Raw genomic sequence first — 21,287 nt, 5'->3', positions numbered from 1 at the left:
TACCAGACACACAATTGGGGGGCCTGAAGGGAATAGGGCTGCCCACATGGGGGGTTGGTGAGGAGAAAGTGAGGACAGTGACAGTTGAGAGTGGAAAGTCAAGAGTGAAGGAGAGAGGAGGTGAAGTGGCTCTCGTGTGGAGAGGCCATGGAGGAAGGCTCCTGTAGTACTAGGTGGCAGACGTTGGTCTGGACCTGGTAGGAGCTGGAACCCCGGTCACAGGGGACAGTGTCAAGGGGCACGGACTGCCGAGGAGGGCGGCCAGCGGCCAGCAGCCAGTGCCCGGGCAGGGGCCAGGGCACGACGGGGTACGTGGACCCCAGGCCGGAAAGTAGCTTCACGCGTTCCGGTAATTTATCCGACGGGGGTGAAGACTTAAAGTGTCATCACCAACCCGCTCCAAAATCGGGGTACTAGCGCACCGATGGGATAGGACTTTCCCACTACAGTCCAAAGAAATCCTACGTGTGAATCCTGAAAGCAAGCTCACTCCGTTAGCCATACGGGAGAGCAAGACCCGGAGAGTTTCAAACCAATGAGTCCAAGTGAGACTAGAGTGCCAGGGATAGGGCCACAGACCAACAACAACACCGAGGGCACGGATCCAGGCGTGCTCCCCTTAGACTACAGTGGTGCTCAGAACTTTGGTTTACAAGTTGTCGATGTGGTTATTCTGGGACTGAGTGAGTACCTTGAAAATCCCCTGCACCTATCCCTCAACGGCACACCAACATCTCCCAATCACCAACGGGCTCCCGGGACACAAACCCCCTACCCACGGAGGGGTTAAACATCAGGCTGCCACACCATCGTCACTGGGCTCCCCAACGGCAGCGGTGGTCCCTCATATTACCACACACCGTGGGTGGCGTCACGAACTTTCCAAAATCCCCTTGTACATATCTCCCCCCTTTCTTTTAATCGAGTGGCCGCGCGACCCCCGGGTCCGGAGACCCCTCAAGCCACCAAGGATCCGGATCCGAGCGGCGGCAGCGCCTCGGCTGCTCGCCCGGGGGGCGGTACAAAGGGTAGAAAGAACCATTGATGGACTAGATTTTAAGCAAGCAAGGAAATTGGGAATTGACCTGATGAGGATAATTATGATCTTTGCTTTAAAGTCTCCTCTGTATACAACTCAGGTTGAATTGCTTTACTTCTAGAATTTGTCCCAAATCCAAATTGGAACCATTTAATAAATAAAGAATGAAATAAATACCATAACAGTGTTAATATTTAATTTTCACCAATATTGTATGTACAGAAATGAAAAAGTATTTCTTGAGTGTTGTGTAGCATTAAATTGTGAGTGTTATTTAGCCTTTATTTCTACAGGTGTTATTTAGCCTTTATATATCAACGTTTATTTTGCAGAGACATATTTCCAGAAGGACTCCCCCCCTCTTATGTATTTGTAGCAACCATACGTTTAAAGGCTCCTGAGACACTGGAAGTTATTGACCTGTGGAGAATATTGTCGAAATCAGGAGATGTCCAGGCAGCAGTGACTCTAGATGGCACAGACAGTTCAGTCATCTTTACTGTCACACATATGAATGGAGACTATCAAAGAATTAAGTTCAAAGATGCAAAATTAAAGGTAAAAGGCAGATGATGCTTCATATAAGAGATTGTTGAGCTCAAAGCTGGAGCATCAAAATGTCCTGCTTGTGTTTTGACTTTACTTAGATCGAGATCAATGTCCACTCATTCACAAACATAACCGTATGTACTCAAACCTGTTGGTGATGGTATTTGATCCAGGTGAATTTACTAAACTTGTGTAAATTAGAGAGTGTAAACTTATACTGGAAAGTCTGAAAAATCAACCAAATTTATCACGGTAGATTATGCTGGATGATAAATTTGGCCAGTCTTTAGACTTTGTCCAACTTTACACCATCATTTTGATGGCGTATTTTTAGACCAATTTCTTTATGACAACGTGTGGGCTCATCTTAAGCCAAGCCCTTCAAGCTAGGTCCTGCTCTTCCCCATTAGGTGAGCCCTATTTTTATTTTATTGAATACAAACAGGCCCAAGATAATAAATAGAATCTGATCAAATTGAATTTAATTTCTATAAACACACAGATTCAAAAAGTATCTTAAAAGAATAATTCTTTACTTAATACTAGAGGGTGGCCCGATTCTAACATCGGTTAGTCTAGAATGTGTATGTAGGTTAGCAGATTGAATAATAAGGTAATGAATGGACTGGCTGGGTTAGGTTTAATTTAGTATTCTTATAATTGTTTATTGGTTTTAAAATGACAAACAACAGAAGGAACAGTTTTAATAGATGAGTCTAATGTTTAATGATGTCCATGGCTTGTAATGAAAGAAGGCCATGAACAGTGTAAAGTTAAGTAAAAATATGCTGATGTTGTGATGTGGCACAATGCTGGTATGTGCCCCCATTGTGGTGCAGCCACCATCCTGACATGTGCCCCCATCCTGCGGGGTAACATGTGCAGGGGGCGGAGTGCAGGGGGGTGGAGCCGAGCAGGGCCATGGCGCTGAGGACGTCAGTGCCGGGGACTGCATGGCTTGGGACAGGTGACTTTCCAGGTAAGTGTGTGTGTCTTCAGTATAAACATGCACAGGGCGGAGTGCGGGGGGGCGAAGCCGAGCAGGGTAATGTGTGTGGGGGCGGAGTGTGGGGGGTGGAGCTGAGCGGGGCCATGGAGCTGAGGACGTCAGTGCTGGGGACTGCATGGCTGGGGACAGGTGACTACTCGTGTGTGTTTGTGTGTGTGTGTTCAGTGTATACATGCGGAGGGGGGTGGAGCCGAGTGGGGTAATGTGTGCAGGGGGTGGAGGCGAGCGGTGGGTATGTGTCGGCTGGGTTGCCAGTGTGGGCTCTCGGGGGTGCAGCAGTCACCGGGGAGTCGGAGCTCCGTGTGGGTTCGGGGAAAAGTGTCGGGCACTGTCCTGTCAGCCCATAGTTCGGGCTGTTCAGTTAGCTGAGCCGTTGGTCGCAGGCTCTTTAGCGCGCGCGGTGTGGCGATGGTTGTCACTGTATTGACGTAATTTTGGAGCAAGTCAGACAGACAGAATAAGGCAATTATATATATATAGATTATTTGATAAAAATTTAGAACATGATACATTTTATTAAAATGTAAATCGGGGCTATTACACATTACAGAAACTAGTCACCTTTGGCTGGTATATCGTATAAATAATATAATATTGGAAGAAAAATGTCTTTCTCCAAGACAAAATGGCTAACACTCTTCTATCTGTTAATGAAGTCCTGGTTGCAGTAATTACAAATATGGAACACCAAGTGACAGTAGACCTGCGGCACAATTATAAATTGTAATGTATTCATACCTTAGAAGATGATATTGATGGACACAAAGACATTATAAATGGCTATTGCTATATAGGGTTGCAATATAATAGAGTATTGGAAGGACTAAATACACTCATGTGAAACACCAAAATATAAACATAGCAAGTACACTAAATGTTTGAAATGTTCACACGGTGTCCAACAGTTAATAAGATAATATAATTAAATAAAATATCACAGGGAATGTATATTTATAAACCTATAAAGCAATATTACATTAGCCATATCCAAATGGTTGACAGATAATATATAAGATGGTTTTAAAGTTTTGCCATCCCAATATAGAGGGTAAGCCAAAATACAAAATCTAAACAGTTAGCAGTTCAGATTGCATACCAATTTACCTATTCACCAGACCATATGTTTAAAGTGCCCCCTGACTCACGTTTCGCTGAATGCTTCTTCGGTAGGGCCCCTTCAGAAGAAACATTTAGCGAAACACATATCAGGCAGCACATTCAACACGTGGTCCATTACCCGTTCACTGTTAGTATGCAATAGGAATAGATGGCTGCTTAGTTTTATTTATATTGGTGTACAGACACAATTTAAAATAAATCCAAAAAATTGCATTGAATGAGTTTTAAATAATTGATTTGCATTTTATTGCATGAAATAAGTATTTTATACAATAGAAAACTCCAGACCAAGTAAGATTGACAGTCATCTGGTATTTCTTCCATTTTCTAATAATTGTGCCAAAATTGTTGCCTTCTCACCAAGCTAGTTGCCTATTGTCCTGTACCTCATCCCAGTTTATCCAGGTCTACAATTTTGTCCCTAAACAGCTCTAAGGTCTTGGCCATGGTGGAGAGGTTGAAGTATAATTCATTGAGTGTGTGGACAGGTGTCTTTTATACAGGTAACAATTTCAAACAGGTGCAATTAATATAGTTAATGAGTGCAGAGTAGGAGCTTCTTAAAGAGAAAATAACAGGTCTAGGAGAGGCAGAATTCTTGCTGTTTGGTAGGTGATCAAATACTTATTTCAGGCAATAAAATGCAAATTAATTATTTAAAAATCATAAAATGAGATTTTCTGGATTTTTTCTTGGATTCTGTCTGCCACAGTTGAAAATTACAGACCTATCCTTTCTATGTTTGTGAAAAAAACAGTGGTAGTGTATTAAATACTTATTTTCCAAACTGTCTGTGACTAGTTTCTGTAATGAGCAATAGCCCCAATTTACATTTTAATAAAATGTATTATCTTGTTGTAAATTGATTTTATCACATAATGTTAAAATAAGAATTATTGTTTTAAGTTACTTTTTGAATTTTTGTTTATAAGAATTCTATTCTACTGAGGTGCACTCAAATAACTAAAAAATGTCATGCCATTTTAAGCTAACACACTAATGCTAGACATAAAAAAGTACTCCAAACTCATCATATAATATTTTGCTGACTAAAGAATATTACACAGGTGTAATATATAAATTTAAAGTGAACCTAACAACTTATCCATGCTGCCAGTGACTCGCCCACCCCAGGGCTATGGGACACCTGGTGCCGGGCCGGACTAGTCCGGGGGACGTCAGTGGTGGCTTGGCCTGACTCCGTACCCTGGTGGGGTCAATTAATATGGCTGGTGACTTGGGGGTGATTAAAGTTTATAATATTCGTGACGCCACCTGTGGTTTGCGGCTATTAAGCCGCCGCTGCTGTATGGGGCCTCCGGGGCTGGTGGAATGGCAGCTTGGATGGTCCTGCTCCCCACAGGTGGAGCGGTACCCCGGGGCACAGTTGGTGCTTGTAAGTGTCTATGCAGTGATGGAAGTCTATGCAGATGAAATAACAGAGGCAACACCAGGGGCTGCAGTTTCAAGATGTTTACTCACAGTTGGTTATTTGACACGGCAGCTGTCCGGTTGCCCACTGGTGTGCTGGAATCCACTGTCAGGGACCTCCGCTGATCCCGGGTAGATCTGGGAATGAAAGCCGGTACACGCCTCTATGTGTTCCTTTCTTCAGCTGACTCCTTAAGCCTTGCCCTTGTTGGCTGAACCTGGCTCGGCCTCCACTACAGCCTCCGGGCCAGGGGCTTGCCTGTCGGTAATTTACCCCCTTTCTAGAGGTTCTGCTGTGGGCTGTGGCCCGGAGAGCTTGCAGCTTTCCCTGGGCCTCGGTTTTTACTTTTGGAGATGACTTTTCCTCCTCCAGTTTCTAGGGACCGTCCCCTGTGTGCAGCTTGATCCCTCCACCGATGTTCCTGTGGAACAGGCCACGAGCCTGAAAGCTATCTGTGGCCCTGGAATCCCTTTTTTTCTCTACTTGGTGTCACCTGGACCCTCTGAGTCCCAGGGTCTTCACCAGGAAGCGTCGCTTTCTTCTTCTTGCTCCTGACTGACTAGAGCACTTCTCCTTTCAGCTCTCTCTGCAGACTCTCACTTCTCACTTCCCTGCCTCCCACAGACTTCCTCACTCCCGTCCTCCCTGAGGTAAACTAAACTCTCTCTTGACCTTCCTTACTACTATGCTCTCGGGTGGCTCCTCCCATCCCCAGTTACTAAGCTACCACCCTATGGGAGCAGGGATGGGTCTTACGGCCCCTCCCAGCATGCACATGGGAGGGTTGCTGCCACTATCCCTGGTCCCTGTGTGTACCTAACAATGGGTGTAGTGCAGATTTGCCTGTGGACCGGTGTTCACTTCTTTCCTTACCCATGATGGGACATCACACCGCTAGATGGGGTGCAATGTTCCTGTGGCGATGGAAGCCTCAGGGGCGCCACACTCCCCCACAGTGAATCCCAGCACGTCCTCGGGCTGAAAAACAACAAGAAATGTGGAAGAAATTGCAAAAGAAATTTTTGTGTACACATGAAACATTAAAACTTTTAAACTTTTCTTCCCTTTATGGGAGGCGCATATACTTGAACGTTGCAAAAACTTTAAAGTCTTTTTAAACTAGAGCAGACCAGCCACATTACGTCCAGTGGCCTGGTTACACATCAACATACTTCACATATAAACACATGTAACTGCGGACCACTTTCAAGTCCAGTGGCACGGTAACACATTAACAGTGGGGGGGTGACATCTTCGAAAAGCACAAAAGGGCAAGACTTCAGGGATAGGGTGTCATCTTTGAAAAGAACAATGGACAGACATACAAGGGCTATTTACAGTTCAGCATTTTCTTCTTTCTTTTAGTTGCGGGAGTCATGCTGCGGCAGGGCCCTGGACAGCATGTAGGCCTTGCTCAGACTTGTCTGAGTCCCTTGGTCCTGCTCTCCAGCTGTTGTGGGGCTGCTGCGGGGTGATGGTATCGGAGCTGCGTCCATGTCTTGGCGGGCCGCGCCCTGCGTGGCGGCGGCCTGGTCTTGGCAAGCCGCGCCTGGCATGGCGGCGGCCTGGATTGGAGTCGCTGCTGTGACCGATTCTTGACGGGCCGCACCTGCGGCGAGGATTAACGTTGCCGCTGCGGCGGGATCTTGCTTGGCCGAGCGGGGTATCGCTGCTGAGGCCTGAGCTGGACGGGCCGGGCGTCGCTGCTGCGGTGTGGAAAGGTGTCGCTCCGGCGGCGAAATCTTGGCGGGCCGCACCTGGCGTGGCTGCGGCCCGGATCGGCGTCGCCATGCCGGGCGTCTCTCCAGGGACTGCGGGCATGGCAGCGGGGGTTGGGGCACTCGCGTCGGCAGGGGCATTAAATGACTCACCCCTCAGTAGCATCTCCGGTGTTCTGGCAGTCGCTGCTCTGCGCGTCGCGGGCTCCTTCATCCTGTCAGTCATCCTCCCGACCTCAGCCTTCAGCTCAGCGGTGGTCACAGGCCTGATCCAGGTGAGCTCTTCCTGGCCTCCGCTTGCAGGAGCCATCTTCTCTCTTCCTCTAGGCAGCATTCTTAGCGCGCCATTTTGCCTCCTCCGCTCACCATAGCGGGCTCCGCTTCGCGCTTCTTCTTGCAAGACCAAGGGGGCGGGGCTTCTCTTCGCGCCATTTCTTCTGGCACGCCCCCTTCTTCCCGCGCTTTTCAAGCGGTAATGGCGGCGGCAGTTTTTCAACAGTAAAACACACAGTCTTTTCAGGCGCACAGTACCCGGTGGGGCCGGGCATGAAATCCTGTTCGTGACGCCAAAGTTGACTCGCCCACCCTAGGGCTATGGGATACCCGGTGCCGGGCCGGACTAGTCCGGGGGACGTCAGTGGTGGCTGGGCCCGGCTACGTACCCTGGTGGGGTCAATTAATATGGCTGGTGACTTGGGGGTGATTAAAGTTTATAATATTCGTGACGCCACCTGTGGTTTGCGGCTATTAAGCCGCCGCTGCTGTATTGGGCCTCCGGGGCTGGTGGAATGGCAGCTTGGATGGTCCTGCTCCCCACAGGTGGAGCGGTACCCCGGGGCACAGTTGGTGCTTGTAAGTGTCTATGCAGTGATGGAAGTCTATGCAGATGAAATAACAGAGGCAACACCAGGGGCTGCAGTTTCAAGATGTTTACTCACAGTTGGTTATTTGACACGGCAGCTGTCCGGTTGCCCACTGGTGTGCTGGAATCCCCTGTCAGGGACCTCCGCTGATCCCGGGTAGATCTGGGAATGAAAGCCGGTACACCCCTCTATGTGTTCCTTTCTTCAGCTGACTCCTTAAGCCTTGCAATGTTGGCTGAACCTGGCTCGGCCTCCACTACAGCCTCCGGGCCAGGGGCTTGCCTCTCGGTAATTTACCCCCTTTCTAGAGGTTCTGCTGTGGGCTGTGGCCCGGGGAGCTTGCAGCTTTCCCTGGGCCTCGGTTTTTACTTTTGGAGATGACTTTTCCTCCTCCAGTTTCTAGGAACCGTCCCCTGTGTGCAGCTTGATCCCTCCACCGATGTTCCTGTGAAACAGGCCACGAGCCTGAAAGCTATCTGTGGCCCTGGAATCCCTTCTTTTCTCTACTTGGTGTCACCTGGACCCTCCGAGTCCCAGGGTCTTCACCAGGAAGCGTCGCTTTCTTCTTCTTGCTCCTGACTGACTACAGCACTTCTCCTTTCAGCTCTCTCTACAGACTCTCACTTCTCACTTCTCTGCCTCCCGCAGACTTCCTCACTCCCCTACTCCCTGAGGTAAACTAAACTCTCTCTTGACCTTCCTTACTACTCTGCTCTCAGGTGGCTCCTCCCACCCCCCAGTTGCTAAGCTACCACCCTATGGGAGCAGGGATGGGTCTTACGGCCCCTCCCAGCATGCAGCATGGGAGGGTTGCTGCCACTATCCCTGGTCCCTGTGTGTACCTAACAATGGATATAGCGCAGATTTGCCTGTGGACCGGCGTTCACTCCTTTCCTTACCCAGGATGGAACATCACACCACTGGATGGGGTGCAATGTTCCTGTGGCGACGGAAGCCTCAGGGGCGCCACACCAATACTACGCCCAGCATGAATAATAGTCTGGTTCTGTAATTTCAGCAAGAGAAAACATGCAGTTATAATCTGTCCAAGGACAAAGTGACTTTATTGACTAATTCCAGAGGTGCTAGGCACCTGTTGGATTTTCTCCACCTTGCTTCCATTGACCAACAGTTCTCCCTCAATATACACATGTATGGGAGCAAGGCAGAGAAAATACATTAGGGATCAGCCTTTTAAGGGTACTTTACACGCTGCGACATCGCTAACGATTTATCGTCGGTGTCACGGTGTTTGTGACGCACATCCGGCGTCGGTAGCGACATCGCAGCGTGTGACATGCACGAGCGGCCTTCAACGATCGCAAAAGTGGTAAAAATCGTTGGTTTTGGAGAGGTCGTTCAAACACCAAATATCGTTGTCTGGGGAGTAGCGATGTTGTTTGTCATTCCTGCGGCAGCACACATCGCTGTGTGTGACACCGCAGGAACGAGGAATCTCACCGTACCTGCGTCTTGCCGGCAATGGGGAAGGAAGGAGGTGGGCGGGATGTTCGGCCTGCTCATCTCCGCCCCTTGTCTGCTATTTGGCGGCCACTTAGTGACGTCGCTATGAAGCCGAACGAAGCGCCCTCCTTAGAAAGAAGGCAATTCGCCATTCACAGCGACGTTGCTAGGCAGGTAAGTATGTGTGACGGGTGAAAGCGATGTTGTGAGCCACGGGCAGCGATTTGCCCGTGAGGCACAACCGATGGGGGCGGGTACGATCGCTAGAGATATCGATACCTATATCACAGCATGTAAAGTACCCTTTAGACTATGTACACTAGCAGTTTGGTCTGTGGTCAGCTTTTCAAACTGGGCAGGTTTCAAACGCTATTAACCTGCAGATTAACCCCATATCTGCAGGTAAATAGCGTTTTTACACATGACAGGTTCCCTTTAAATGTATGTTTTCAGTTATTCAGAGTAAAAATTATCTGGATATAATGACGGAACCATTTTTTTGTGGATTTATAATCAGATGTTTTGTTTCCTTTCGTTAAAAACACAAATTTACACAATTGTAAAAGTAAAGAAATGATGGACAATATACTTTGTCTCAGCAAGTCTGGAAATAATCATAATTCACAAGACTTCTACCATTTTGTGTCTACAGCTTTTCTGAAGTTTTGTGTGTCGTCTTGATAACAGACTACAAACATACTTTATAGTCTGACCCCGCAGTCATGTGCTGTTGTCTTACATCTATACACAACCTAAAAGGGAACCAAACATCAGGATTTTCATGTATAAGGTGCAGCCAGTGCAGTACTGGCACTATGAGGCACAGTGTGTACATACCATCAGGGGGCAGCTCGGGTGTTTAGGCAGTGAAATCCAACTTTATAAAGTTTGAAAAATCAAGCACTTTTTGATTGACGTGTGCACTACTCTCCTAATGTCCGGGCGGGTTATGCACGTTTATCTGCCCCCCCCCCCGCCGCCTGTTCCTCCCTCTCTCTGGTTGAATTCAAATTTCTCTCTTCAGAAACATGGCGGCGGAGTTGGCACCTGCGCATAGCGCTTATCTCCAGCGCCATGTTTCTGAAGCCCGCAGTAGCTAGTATTACCTGCAGCTATGATATCGTGCTGCCCCAGGACACCGTGACCGGGTCTCGCAGCACTGCCGTCACGGGGTCATGTGATTCTATTGTGAACTTACCTTACCTGACCCCCGATGTCGCTGGCAGGCTGCTGTCGGCTTTTTTCTGTGGTGTCCTGGTGTCCTAGGCGGCTGCTGTGCTGGCAGGGTGTCCTGGGGCGGCACGATATCGTAGCTGCAGGTAATACTAGCTACTGCGGGCTTCAGAAAAATGGCGCCGGAGTTAAGCGCGATGTGTACCACCTCGCGGGCTCGGCAGCGACCGCCGAGCCGCTCAGATCCGTGCTCGTACTACGGGTAGTGGCATGAGCTTCTCACGGACCCGGGGGTCACGTCGCTCTGCAAGGGAGTTGGCGCTACACGCAGGGATTCTGGTGTTTGATTTGGAATGACAGTTCGTGACGCCATCCACGGGTTGTGGTGATGGTGGACACCACCGCTGCGGTGAAGGTGCGGGGATCCCGGGAGCGGTGTAATGGCGCAGCTAGGTGTTGACCCCTCCATGGGTAGGGGTTGTTGGTCCCGGGGCCCGGTAGTAGAGGGCCGGGGTGCAGGGTGAAGTGTTGCGGTGCGGTGAGGTGCGGTGCCTGATGGCACTGATGTACTCACTCTGACACAAGACACTGGAGTCGCTCGTAAACCAAACAGAGTGATGAACGGGGCCCGCAGCCGGCTGCAGCTTCTTCCAGACTAGGTTGGTGGTCTTCACCTTTCTCCTGCACCTCTGTGTAAATGTTTTGACTCCTGTGCCTAGACATCGGTAGTCCACTCCCCGACTGGTATATGCCGGAGGAGCCCATTTGTTCGCAGACGCTGGCTCTTTGGGTCTCTATGCCTTGGCGGTGGAGTTACCCGGTATAGTTGGGCTGTTGTCTTCTAAAGGGACTTGTGTGGTGTAGGTCCTTAAGTCCAGCCCGCAATCAGTTGATTCGACTCGGCCCTGTCGATTCAGGGCTTTGTGCTGGGTCTGAGTACCCTGCCTGGTGCTCCGGTATCCAGTTGGCTCCCCGGTTCAGTTCCGGCGGGCCACTACCCTGTTCCGGTCCCTTACGGTTCCACCGGTCGTATTCCCGGTCTCCTGCAGGCGGCCACCACCATCTGCCTCCTTGCCAATAGTGACTGGGGCTCCGAACCAGTCACCAGTGTTATGCTCACCGAGGAGCGGCGAGCGTCCGGAGGTGGACCCACTGGACCGTGCACCGGACTCCCCTGAGAAGGCGACCGGCAGCGAACCCCTATACAGGGACTGTGCGGCGCCTCCCCAGAAGGCCTAAATGCACGGCAGCCAGGAACCGGTAGTAAGAGTCTCTGTAGGGCCAGGTGTAGCAAGGTTGTGGCTTTCACAGCCGGCAGAACACGGAAACAGCACCGGAGATGCTCACAGCAGGTGACATCCACAGCAGGTACGGTACAGATAATGTCCACGGCAGGTAGGGCACGGTGACGTCCACTGTCGGAATGAGCGGTGACGTCCACAGCCGGAATGGTACGGATGGCACTACAGTGAGACAAGGTATTAGAACCAGGTATAAATGCACAGAAAACAGATAACAGCACAAGGTGGTCTGGACACTGGCAAGGCTCTAATGGAAGCATTGCTCGGGTGTCTGCTGCTGGGGGAGGTGAACCTAAATACCCATTAGGTAACAGGTGACCTCTGAGGTCACTTCCAGAAAACGGGGTATACCGCTTTAAGAAAGGGGGCATGGCCTCGCGCGCAGCCTAGAGTCACTTACTGCAGTTCTGTGTAAGGACGGGAGACAGGAAGAGGCTGCAGCATGCCTGGGAGCAGGACGTACAGCAGGACCCGGAGCAGGGGCAGCGCCTGCATAGCCATGGGACCGATAAGAGGAAGGCCATCGCTGCCTGGGGCTATGACTGGGAGTGCAAGTGGGAGCCATGCTGGGACTGGGCAAATGTGAGGGAGCGCGCCCCCCACGGGGTCTGGTGGGACCAGGCGTTACAACCAGCTAGTCTCTTCTCAGGGCACGGACACAGAACTACCCGTGACCTTGACTGCTCTCACTTGCACTAGAACTAGACTTTGACTGACTGTTTTTATCGCCTCCAGGCCTGTGAACTCCTCGGTGGGTGGAGCCAACCGCCTGGCTCCACCCCCCCTGGTGTGGACATCAAACCTGTAGGGTGGTGACAAGGGTTTTAGGTTGGCTGGTGTTACCTAACCGGAAAGGGGGTGTGGTGTTGTTGTGTGTCTACCTGGCACGACCTGGATAGTCCAGGGCGTCACATTCCCCCTTGGATGAATGCAGACTGTCCGTGGGCTGCCCGTCCATCACCGATTTATTTTTGTTGTAAGACTGCAAAAGATAATAAACACATGTAAATTTATAATAACATATTTACATTTTCACGAATATTTGTTTTTTCTTTCTTCCCTTACGGGAGGCACATTACTTTCAATGTTGAAAACATTTTTAACAACAACGGGTCCATGTCCTTCCGCTTTCCCACCCAAGCAACCTAGCCTTGATGCTGCCCCTAATAAGTGGGTTAGCACCCCTTTTCCCCAGTCCGGAATCAGGAACTTGGCCAGGCCACCCAAGCAGGAACGGGTACGGTGCTTCGCACCCGGCAGTCACTCAGAGGCCCCACATCCAGGGGACCCCTGACCCGGAGGATGGTCACCGGTTTCCATGGTGACCAGACCCCAGCCTGCTCTGCTGCGGGCCCTCCCTCCAACCAGACTCTCCGGAGACCTGCTGGTGCGGGAAGGGCAATAAGGGCACTATTTACAAGCCCAAAAGTTATTGGGTGGCTTGCTAGTTCTCAGCCGTGTTCATGATTACTCATGTCAACAAAAGGGGCAACAAAAGTCTCAACAGGGACGGGTGCTTCAGTAGCCGGTCTGCTACCATAAACAACATAGGTCCCAACGGGGACTGTCCTTGTGGCAACGGGGATCCCCTACCTCACTCCTCGGCACTTTCATCCTCCACTTCGTACTCTGCCTCCACGGTGACTCCGGGGCTGTACGGTGGGGGAGGGGTCTGGGAGCGCTCCGGGCCTTCATGCCGTGCCCTTCTCTGCACACTCAGGGCAAACCAGTCCCTCTCTGCACAGTGGCGGGTGCATGTGACCAACTCTCCGGGGATCAGGTCAGGGTGGCCCATAGGCAGGTGGGGGTACACGTCCCGACGGGACATAAACACCTCTTTCTCCAAGCCGGGCTCAAACAGGAACCCCCACCCCCTGTCGGGGTCAAAGCACCGGACCTGGCCCTCATACATCGGGCCTCGCACAAGGAAGGTGGCATGCTTCAGGTTCTTCTTAATCGTGCGGGCCAGGACCTCGGCCCTCCTCTTCTCCCGGGCCTCAATTTCCTGGCCCAGCTGGCTCTGCTGCCGCTCCCAATACGGGGCGTCTACGTGCCCCTCGGGCGCGCGGGTCGGGCCCAGCCAGAGCTCCCCCATGCCAACTACGATTGGCACCTTCTTTTGGGAACCCAGCTGTGTCGTGGCCTGTGGTGCTGCCCTGCAGCAACAACCCTGCGCCGCCTCAGCCGAGGCCTGGTTGTGGGGAACGGACAGCTTTACCTGCCGGGTGGGCCTCTGGGTATCCGACACCTTCGTCTTGGCCGCGCGGACTGCCGTGGCTGGGACCTCCTCGGGTGCGGTCGCTTCCGGGAACAGTGGGGACTCCTCGGAAGCGGGACGGGTGCGGGCCGTGCATACGGTCGCCCGCGGGCTGCTTCTACGGGCGGGTCCTTCTGGGTAACTGGGAAGGGCTCCGCCACCGGTGTCGGGGGTGGCAGACCAAGCGGGGGAGCAGCAGTGACCGATACGGGCAACGGAGGGGGCGACAGGAGAATTGGGGGCAGACCGGGCCCCTCAGCCGCAGCGGCCGGTCCCTCAAGGACATAGGGGCGTGGGTCGCTCGCCCTCTCCTCCAAATTCACCCCCATCTCGCGTGCCCGCACTGCCGCGGCTATCTCTCCCATCTCGGCCGCCCATTTCTCCATCAGGTACCTCACCTGGACCTGCAGCCGGCAGCACATGAGAGTCGTCCGGGCTTCCACCCACGCCGATGTTCCGGGCGCGGGTTCCGGGAATTCGGGCCTCTCGGACGGGGCAGACATGTTGTATGCTTGGGTTCCAGGAACAAGACGGGTAGCAGAGTCCTGGCATCCCTGCCTTTTATCTCCTCAGTCACATGAGGGCAAATCTTCACCCGCCCCCCCTTGGTATTTCCCGAGCACTCTCTTTTCTTTTTGCTCTGCTCCGCTCTCGGGGGGCGGCCTTCGTCTTCGCGCCCTTTCTGTTCAGGGAAGACGGCTCGGGCGGGAACTCTTTGCGCCCAAGATGGCGGATTCTCCAATTTTTCAGTGAGACGCCGCTGACAGGGACTTCAAGGCACACTTCCACAGGTAAGTGGACGGTTCGAATCCTGTTCGCAGACGCCAGAAGAGTCGATGTGTACCGCCCCGCGGGCTCGGCTGCGACCGCCGAGCCGCTCGGATCCGTGCTCGTACTGCGGGTGGTGGCTCGAGCTTCTCACGGACCCGGGGGTCACGTCACTTTGCAAGAGAGTTGGCGCTACACGCAGGGATTTGGGTGTTTGATTTGGAATGACAGTTCGTGATGCCACCCACGGGTTGTGGTGATGGTGGACACCACCGCTGCGGTGAAGGTGCGGGGATCCCGGGAACGGTGTAATGGCGCAGCTAGGTGTTGACCCCTCCGTGGGTAGGGGTTGTTGGTCCGGGGCCCGGTAGGAGAGGGCCGGGGTGCAGGGTGAAGTGTCGCGGTGCAGTGCCTGATGGCACTGGTGTCCTCACTCTGACACAAGACACTGGAGTCGCTGGTAAACCAAACGGAGTGATGAACGGGGCCCGCAGCCAGCTGCAGCTTCTTCCAGACTAGGTTGGTGGTCTTCACCTTTCTCCTGCACTTCTGTGTAAATGTTTTGACTCCTGTGCCTAGACACCGGTAGTCCACTCACCGACTGGCATATGCTGGAGGAGCCCGTTTGCCCGCAGACGCTGGCCCTTTGGGTCTCTATGCCTTGGTGGTGGCGTTACCTGGTATGTTTGGGCTGTTGTCTTCTAAAGGGACTTGTGTGGGGTAGGTCCTTAAGTCCAGCCTGCAATCAGTTGATTCGACTCGGCCCTGTCGATTCAGGGCTTTGTGCTGGGTCTGAGTACCCTGCCTGGTGCTCCGGTATCCAGTTGGCTCCCCGGTTCGGTTCCGGCGGGCCACTACCCTGTTCCGGTCCCTTGCGGTTCCACCGGTCGTATTCCCGGTCTCCTGCAGGCGGCCACCACCGTCTGCCTCCTTGCCAATAGTATGCAAATAGGGGGCGTTGCTCTAGAATCACAGCGTTGAGAAACACGTGATGGTGTCTCCGCAGTGTATATGTTGATCTCCCTAAGGTCAACAATGCTTCCTTGCCAATAGTGACTCCGACCCAGTCACCAGCTAGTCTCTTCTCAGGGCACGGACACAGAACTGCCCGTGACCTTGACTGCTCTCACTTGCTCTAGAACTAGACTCTGACTGACTGTTTTTCCCACCTCCAGGCCTGTGAACTCCTCAGTGGGTGGAGCCAACTGCCTGGCTCCACCCCCCCTGGTGTGGACATCAAACCTGGAGGGTGGTGACAAGGGTTTTAGGTTGGCTGGTGTTACCTAACCGGAAAGGGGGTGTGGTGTTGTTGTGTGTCTACCTGGGACGACCTGGATAGTCCAGGGCGTCACATTATGCGCAGGTGCCAACTCCGGCGCCATGTTTCTGAAGAGAGAAATTTGAATACAACCAGAGAGAGGGAGGAACAGGCAGCGGCGGGGGGGCGGGGATACACGTGCATAACCCGCCCGGACATTAGGAGAGTGGTGCACACGTCAATCAAAAAGTGCTTGATTTTTCAAACTTTACAAAGTTGGATTTCACTGCCTAAACACCTGAGCTGCCCACTAATGGTATGTACACAATGTGCCTGATAATGCCAGTACTGCACTGGCTGCATCTTATACATGAAAATCCTGATATTTGGTTCCCTTTAAATGAATTTAGAGGAATTATGTCCATACGGCATCTTTTATGCACAGACGTACCCACCTAGTGTCTTCTTTGACATCTTCACTGTTATTTTTGTCACAGCTTTTTTGTGCCATCTTTACATTTTTCTTCTTTATAGAAAATAGTGGCAGCTCTAGAGCAGACGCTGCCTGAAGAATGCTCAGGTCACTTCTTATAGCTGCTTCATGGCTTTTAGAAGCTTAAAGAGATTAAATAAAGTAAAAAAATGATGGAAATATGCACAGAAAGTCATATTGACAGTGCTCATTATTTGCTTGTTCAGGTGCGATCCTGGCGGAATCTGTCTAAAAAAATACACTGTGTGCACATACTCTTAAATTGAAAAACACAGATAGAGGAAACTAATATATGAGTGCAGCATCAGACTATACAACGCCTCTAATCTGTAACCTCTGACAGAAGTCTGCTTTAGAGATGTAGGTGCAAAATGGTACAAATGGAATGTTTATTTTTTATTTCTTTTCAATGGATTGGACTAATAGCCATTAAAAGTAATTTCTTTATTTTATATTCTTATTCAGGAATTATTTGATGAGCGGTGGCACCAGCTGAAGATACTAGTACGAAATAAAAGTGCAATTTTATTTTTAGATGATTCTCTCATTGCAAACAGAGCCCTGGAAGAAATTGGACCAATTTTCATCAACGGAAAAACTCAGATTGGGAAGAAAGAAAAGTCAGATCAATCAGTAAATGTACGTAAGTGTAATTAAAAGGGGCATTCCATGTCTATGATATTGGTGACCTGTTCTTCTAAGCCTTAACAGGTTCCCTTTATGTCCAAAAACGCTATTAACATGCAGATATGGAGTTAATCTGCAGGCTAATAACATTCTAAAACTGTCTGGCCACCAAACTGAAACCTCAGCTACAGGGAGAAAATGAATTTTATTCCTCCCAACAGCCTCTAACTTTCATTCAGAGAGGCACAGCTGAAGCAGTTTCAGTCACCTCTCAGTATACAGTGAGCAGTGGTTGTAACCATGCCCTGACACTGACTGACAGCCAGCATTTAACCGCATCAGTTCTGAGCCTGTCATTCAGTGCCGGGACAAGGTTACCGATTAAGCCACCCTGGACTGAAAGCCAGAGGCTGCTGAAAGGAATGAAGTAATTTCCTTCCCATAGCCGCCATTCAGTGTGGCAGGGCAGTTTTAGTACCTGCAAATTAAGCCCATATCAGCAGAATAATAGATATTTTGACATGACAAGTTTAATCCCTTCACCCCCAAGCCTGTTTTCACCTTCCTGACCAGGCCAGATTTTTCAATTCTGACCACTGTCAATTTACAAGTTAATAACTCTGGAACATTTCCCAGTAATTTTGAGAATGTTTTTTCCTGCCTCATTGTACTTTATGTTAATTGAAGATTTTGGTAGCTAAGATTTGAATTTGTGAAAATATGGAAAATTTGACAAAGTATGTGAAAATTTCTCAATTTATGAAATTTGAATTTTTATACCCTTTAATCAGATAGTGTCCCTCTGGCGGGTGTGGACTCCCTGCACCACGGGACTTAGCCATGCCCCTCCAGGGTGAGCCAAGTGAATACCTAGTATAACGTTGCGCCCTGCAACGTGGGGGTTTCACTCGCTTGCAGCGGTGTGAGGTAGCTTCAGCAACACACGTACACAGTCTCTTCATAGAAATTCTGGCAGTTTATTAAAAACACTCAGCATAAACTGCCCTCGAACATAAACAATAAGTCCATAATGGAAGTTTAGCAACTTCCCCACTCTCTGGCTCCTGCCAGCGTACAACTCTAGCCAAGGTTCCTTCCAGCACCCAGGGCCCTCTGCAGACCCCTGTCTGTCTCTCCTCCTGGAGAGATTCGGCCCTACAGCCCTGGCCTGGCCGCACTCACCTCAGACTCTATATCAGAGCCTTGTGATCAGTCTCCATGCAGGCTGAAACACCCAGAGCTCTCGGCTCTGCTCTCGCTTGTTTCCAGCACACACACTAGAAATCTAGAGCCAGTCTCTCTCTAGACTGCCCTAGACACACTTTTCCCAGGTTCAGAGACAGGATTGCTTTAACCCCTGGAGCCACACCCACAGGTGGTAAGGAGTGTGTAATCAGCATCACACACCCTTCCATGGCTCTGCATGTAATGCAATCCTGTGGAACCAGAGGTCCCAGCCAGCTTCACATTGCAGAGCACCCACGCTTCTGCAAAACATACCGGCCCTTTGTAATACAGCCGGTTGATACCTCACACTAGTTTTTCACTAGAGCCTCTGATGGTGAGGATAGGTTTCCTGCTGCAGGTAGCTGCAAGGTACCACTCCAGGGGAATTCTTGGTACTGTAGCAACTGACTCCAGGGGTCAGGTATACAGCTACAGACTGAGGTGCAGGCAGGCAGGCTGGTACAGAAAGGCAGACTGGTACTGGCAGGCAGGCACAGGCAGGACAACCAGTACTGGCAGATACAGGTACACTGGAAGGGTGCTGGAACACAGGTACAGGTTAACAGACACAGGATACTGGCACAGAATACGAGCAAACAATTTAATTGCTACTGCTTGGTACTGCAGATTAGCTCTTATTAAAATTAAAAAAGTTGTCCACTACCTGGACAATCCCTTCTCATGCCCCATGTTTGGCCCCATTAAAAAAAAGCTTATACTGACTTCGCTGGCATTTCTACAGCAGAGACAGCACTCGCATTTGCAGGGCTCATGTGGGGTTGGGACTAGAAGTGAGCGGACCCGTGGAAGTCTGGGTTCACCAGGTTTAGCTAGACTTTAGTTAAAATTTCAATTCTGACTGGACTTGACCCTGGACCCCATATAAGTCAATGGGGACCCAAACTTATGGGCTTGAGTAATGAGTATAATAGAAGTCAATGATAACCCAGTTCGGCTCTCCGCCCACATACAGTTAACCATAAACTGAGCATTTCTGGGGATAGTTGGTGAGGGTGTTTTTTTTTGACACATCAGTTAAAAATGTTGTTTTTATCCCTAGTCAGAGATATTCAGAAACTGCAAGTAGCTCTCACTGAGCATACCCGAGCACACCAATGCTTGGTCGAGTGGTTAGCATACGAACAGCACCCAAACTTGGGTTCACTCACATCTAGGTGTGACATCATGCGAGCCCCGTGCCCAATCACTTCCAGCCTCACTCCCCACCTTCCATCACATGAGTAATCAATAGGAAGTAAGAGTTGTGGCTGGCAGCTCACTTCCTGTTAATTACTTCTACTTCCAAAGGTGGGGAGAGAAAGACTGGTGATCATTGGGTACGGGGCTCGTGTGATGTCATAACCTCACATTTCATCACCCCAGGAACACGAGAGCTGGCACCGCCACTTGAGGTGAGTACAAAGCATTCAGCCTGCCTTATTGAAAGATGCTGGGGGAAAATGACTGCTTTCAGTCATGGGGCATGCACATAGTGGCTAAACTCACTGCTCACTATCCTGTAAGCACACCCTGGTACTCTGATTGTCAGAGAGATTTGCAGCGTATCTGTTCATAGAAACCTGTCCCAATTGTCAAGTCTGGCATACCTCTTGGCTCTGTGACAGCAGGTAGGTCTCCGGGTTTCACTTTACCACCAAGCTACTTTAATCCTGTATATTATTTATCTGACAGGATATACATATGGAGTCTATGGTGGATTAATAAGTGACCTTGTGTGACCTACCTGGTCTTCTACATCTTATATAGGAGTTTAGCTATTAGGACTGTGATCCTTATTATCTTGTATTTGATCCTATGTTTTTTATCCATGGGTATGCTATTCCCCAATTGGGACTTCTTTTCCTCCTCCAAACCTCTTTTTTCTGGTATTTTTACATGTTCTAATCATTCGGGTCTAATCGGGTTTAATCTATCTGCCAATTTTTTCTGGCTGTATTTATGCACATTGTCTACAATAAAAAGCAGCTTAAAAGAAAACTATATGGCATGTTTATTTACCCATCAATCACCTATCTACACTGTCAATTACCCCTATATTTCTATGGTTTCTCGTATCTGTTCATAGCAAGCTGTCAATCAAAGTGTCGGGACCTACTCATAGTAAGGCGGTCAGGTAGCATTGTAACGCTATTTACCTGTCGATTAACCCTATATCAATTGTTGAATAGCATTTTCTGCGATTACAGATTCCCATCATGTAATAGTGTGCTGACCAAGTATAGTTGGTCAGTACACTATTATATGAGGCATACTTGGTCAACATACTATTAGTGGAAACCTTAAAATTTAAGGTGAACAGAGCCTTTTAGCAGCAAACAATAAAAACATTTTTTTAAAGTAAAAAAATTAAAACTCATTATTGTAAATATTATTGTCATAATAAAAACTTAATTTCTAGGGTCAAATTATTAATGGCTAATATCCTGCTGTATATTTAGATGGAGATACAGAAATTAAGGCTGTACTGTGATCCAGAGCAAAGTGAAAGAGAGACGGCCTGTGAAATCTACTCTGTGGTGAGTGTTACATTTCTGAAATGTGTGCATAAAATACCGTACATACCCACTTACTGATCTGGGGCCATGTAATGCCCATGGAAAGGCTTTGCTGAGGTATTATTTTATCTTCTGCCATCGGAATGTTATTTCATGTTGAGGGTTCATTTAAGAAATCAATGATTTTTCTCCTATGTAAAAAAAAGTTTATAAAAAAAAAGGTATCAAAGTTTGGTCAGTGTGTCAGTTTTTACTATCAGTTTCATTCATTTTTCTTGTATGCCCAAAATAAAAAAAGAACAATACCTAATAGAGTCATAGAGGTTTTATAAGCTTCTCCTATCAAACAGCCATGGATAACATCTGAGTGCTGTCCAATTATTTCAATGATACATACACACATGTATTGGTGAGTTTGATCCATGATCTAAATTGGACACATCTTTGTGTTTCATGTGGACTATTCAGAACCTA

At 49.6% G+C, this 21,287-nt stretch overlaps 1 protein-coding gene across 1 annotated transcript in view; it reads left to right on the top strand.

The window, feature by feature from the left end:
• Positions 1–21,287, top strand: part of LOC142243873 (uncharacterized) — a 227,639-nt gene that overhangs the window by 69,663 nt on the left and 136,689 nt on the right. Inside the window, exons 5-7 of the mRNA XM_075316076.1 lie at positions 1,372–1,597; positions 16,909–17,082; positions 20,757–20,834. Coding sequence (XP_075172191.1) covers positions 1,372–1,597; positions 16,909–17,082; positions 20,757–20,834 — 478 coding nt within the window. The remainder of the gene's footprint in view (positions 1–1,371; positions 1,598–16,908; positions 17,083–20,756; positions 20,835–21,287) is intronic.

Source organism: Anomaloglossus baeobatrachus, chromosome 6 (genome assembly GCF_048569485.1).
Source record: "Anomaloglossus baeobatrachus isolate aAnoBae1 chromosome 6, aAnoBae1.hap1, whole genome shotgun sequence".
In the NCBI taxonomy this organism is placed as follows: Eukaryota; Metazoa; Chordata; class Amphibia; order Anura; family Aromobatidae; genus Anomaloglossus; species Anomaloglossus baeobatrachus.
The sequence above is the reverse complement of the archived record's forward strand: the minus strand, read 5'-3'. Positions and strand labels throughout refer to the sequence as shown.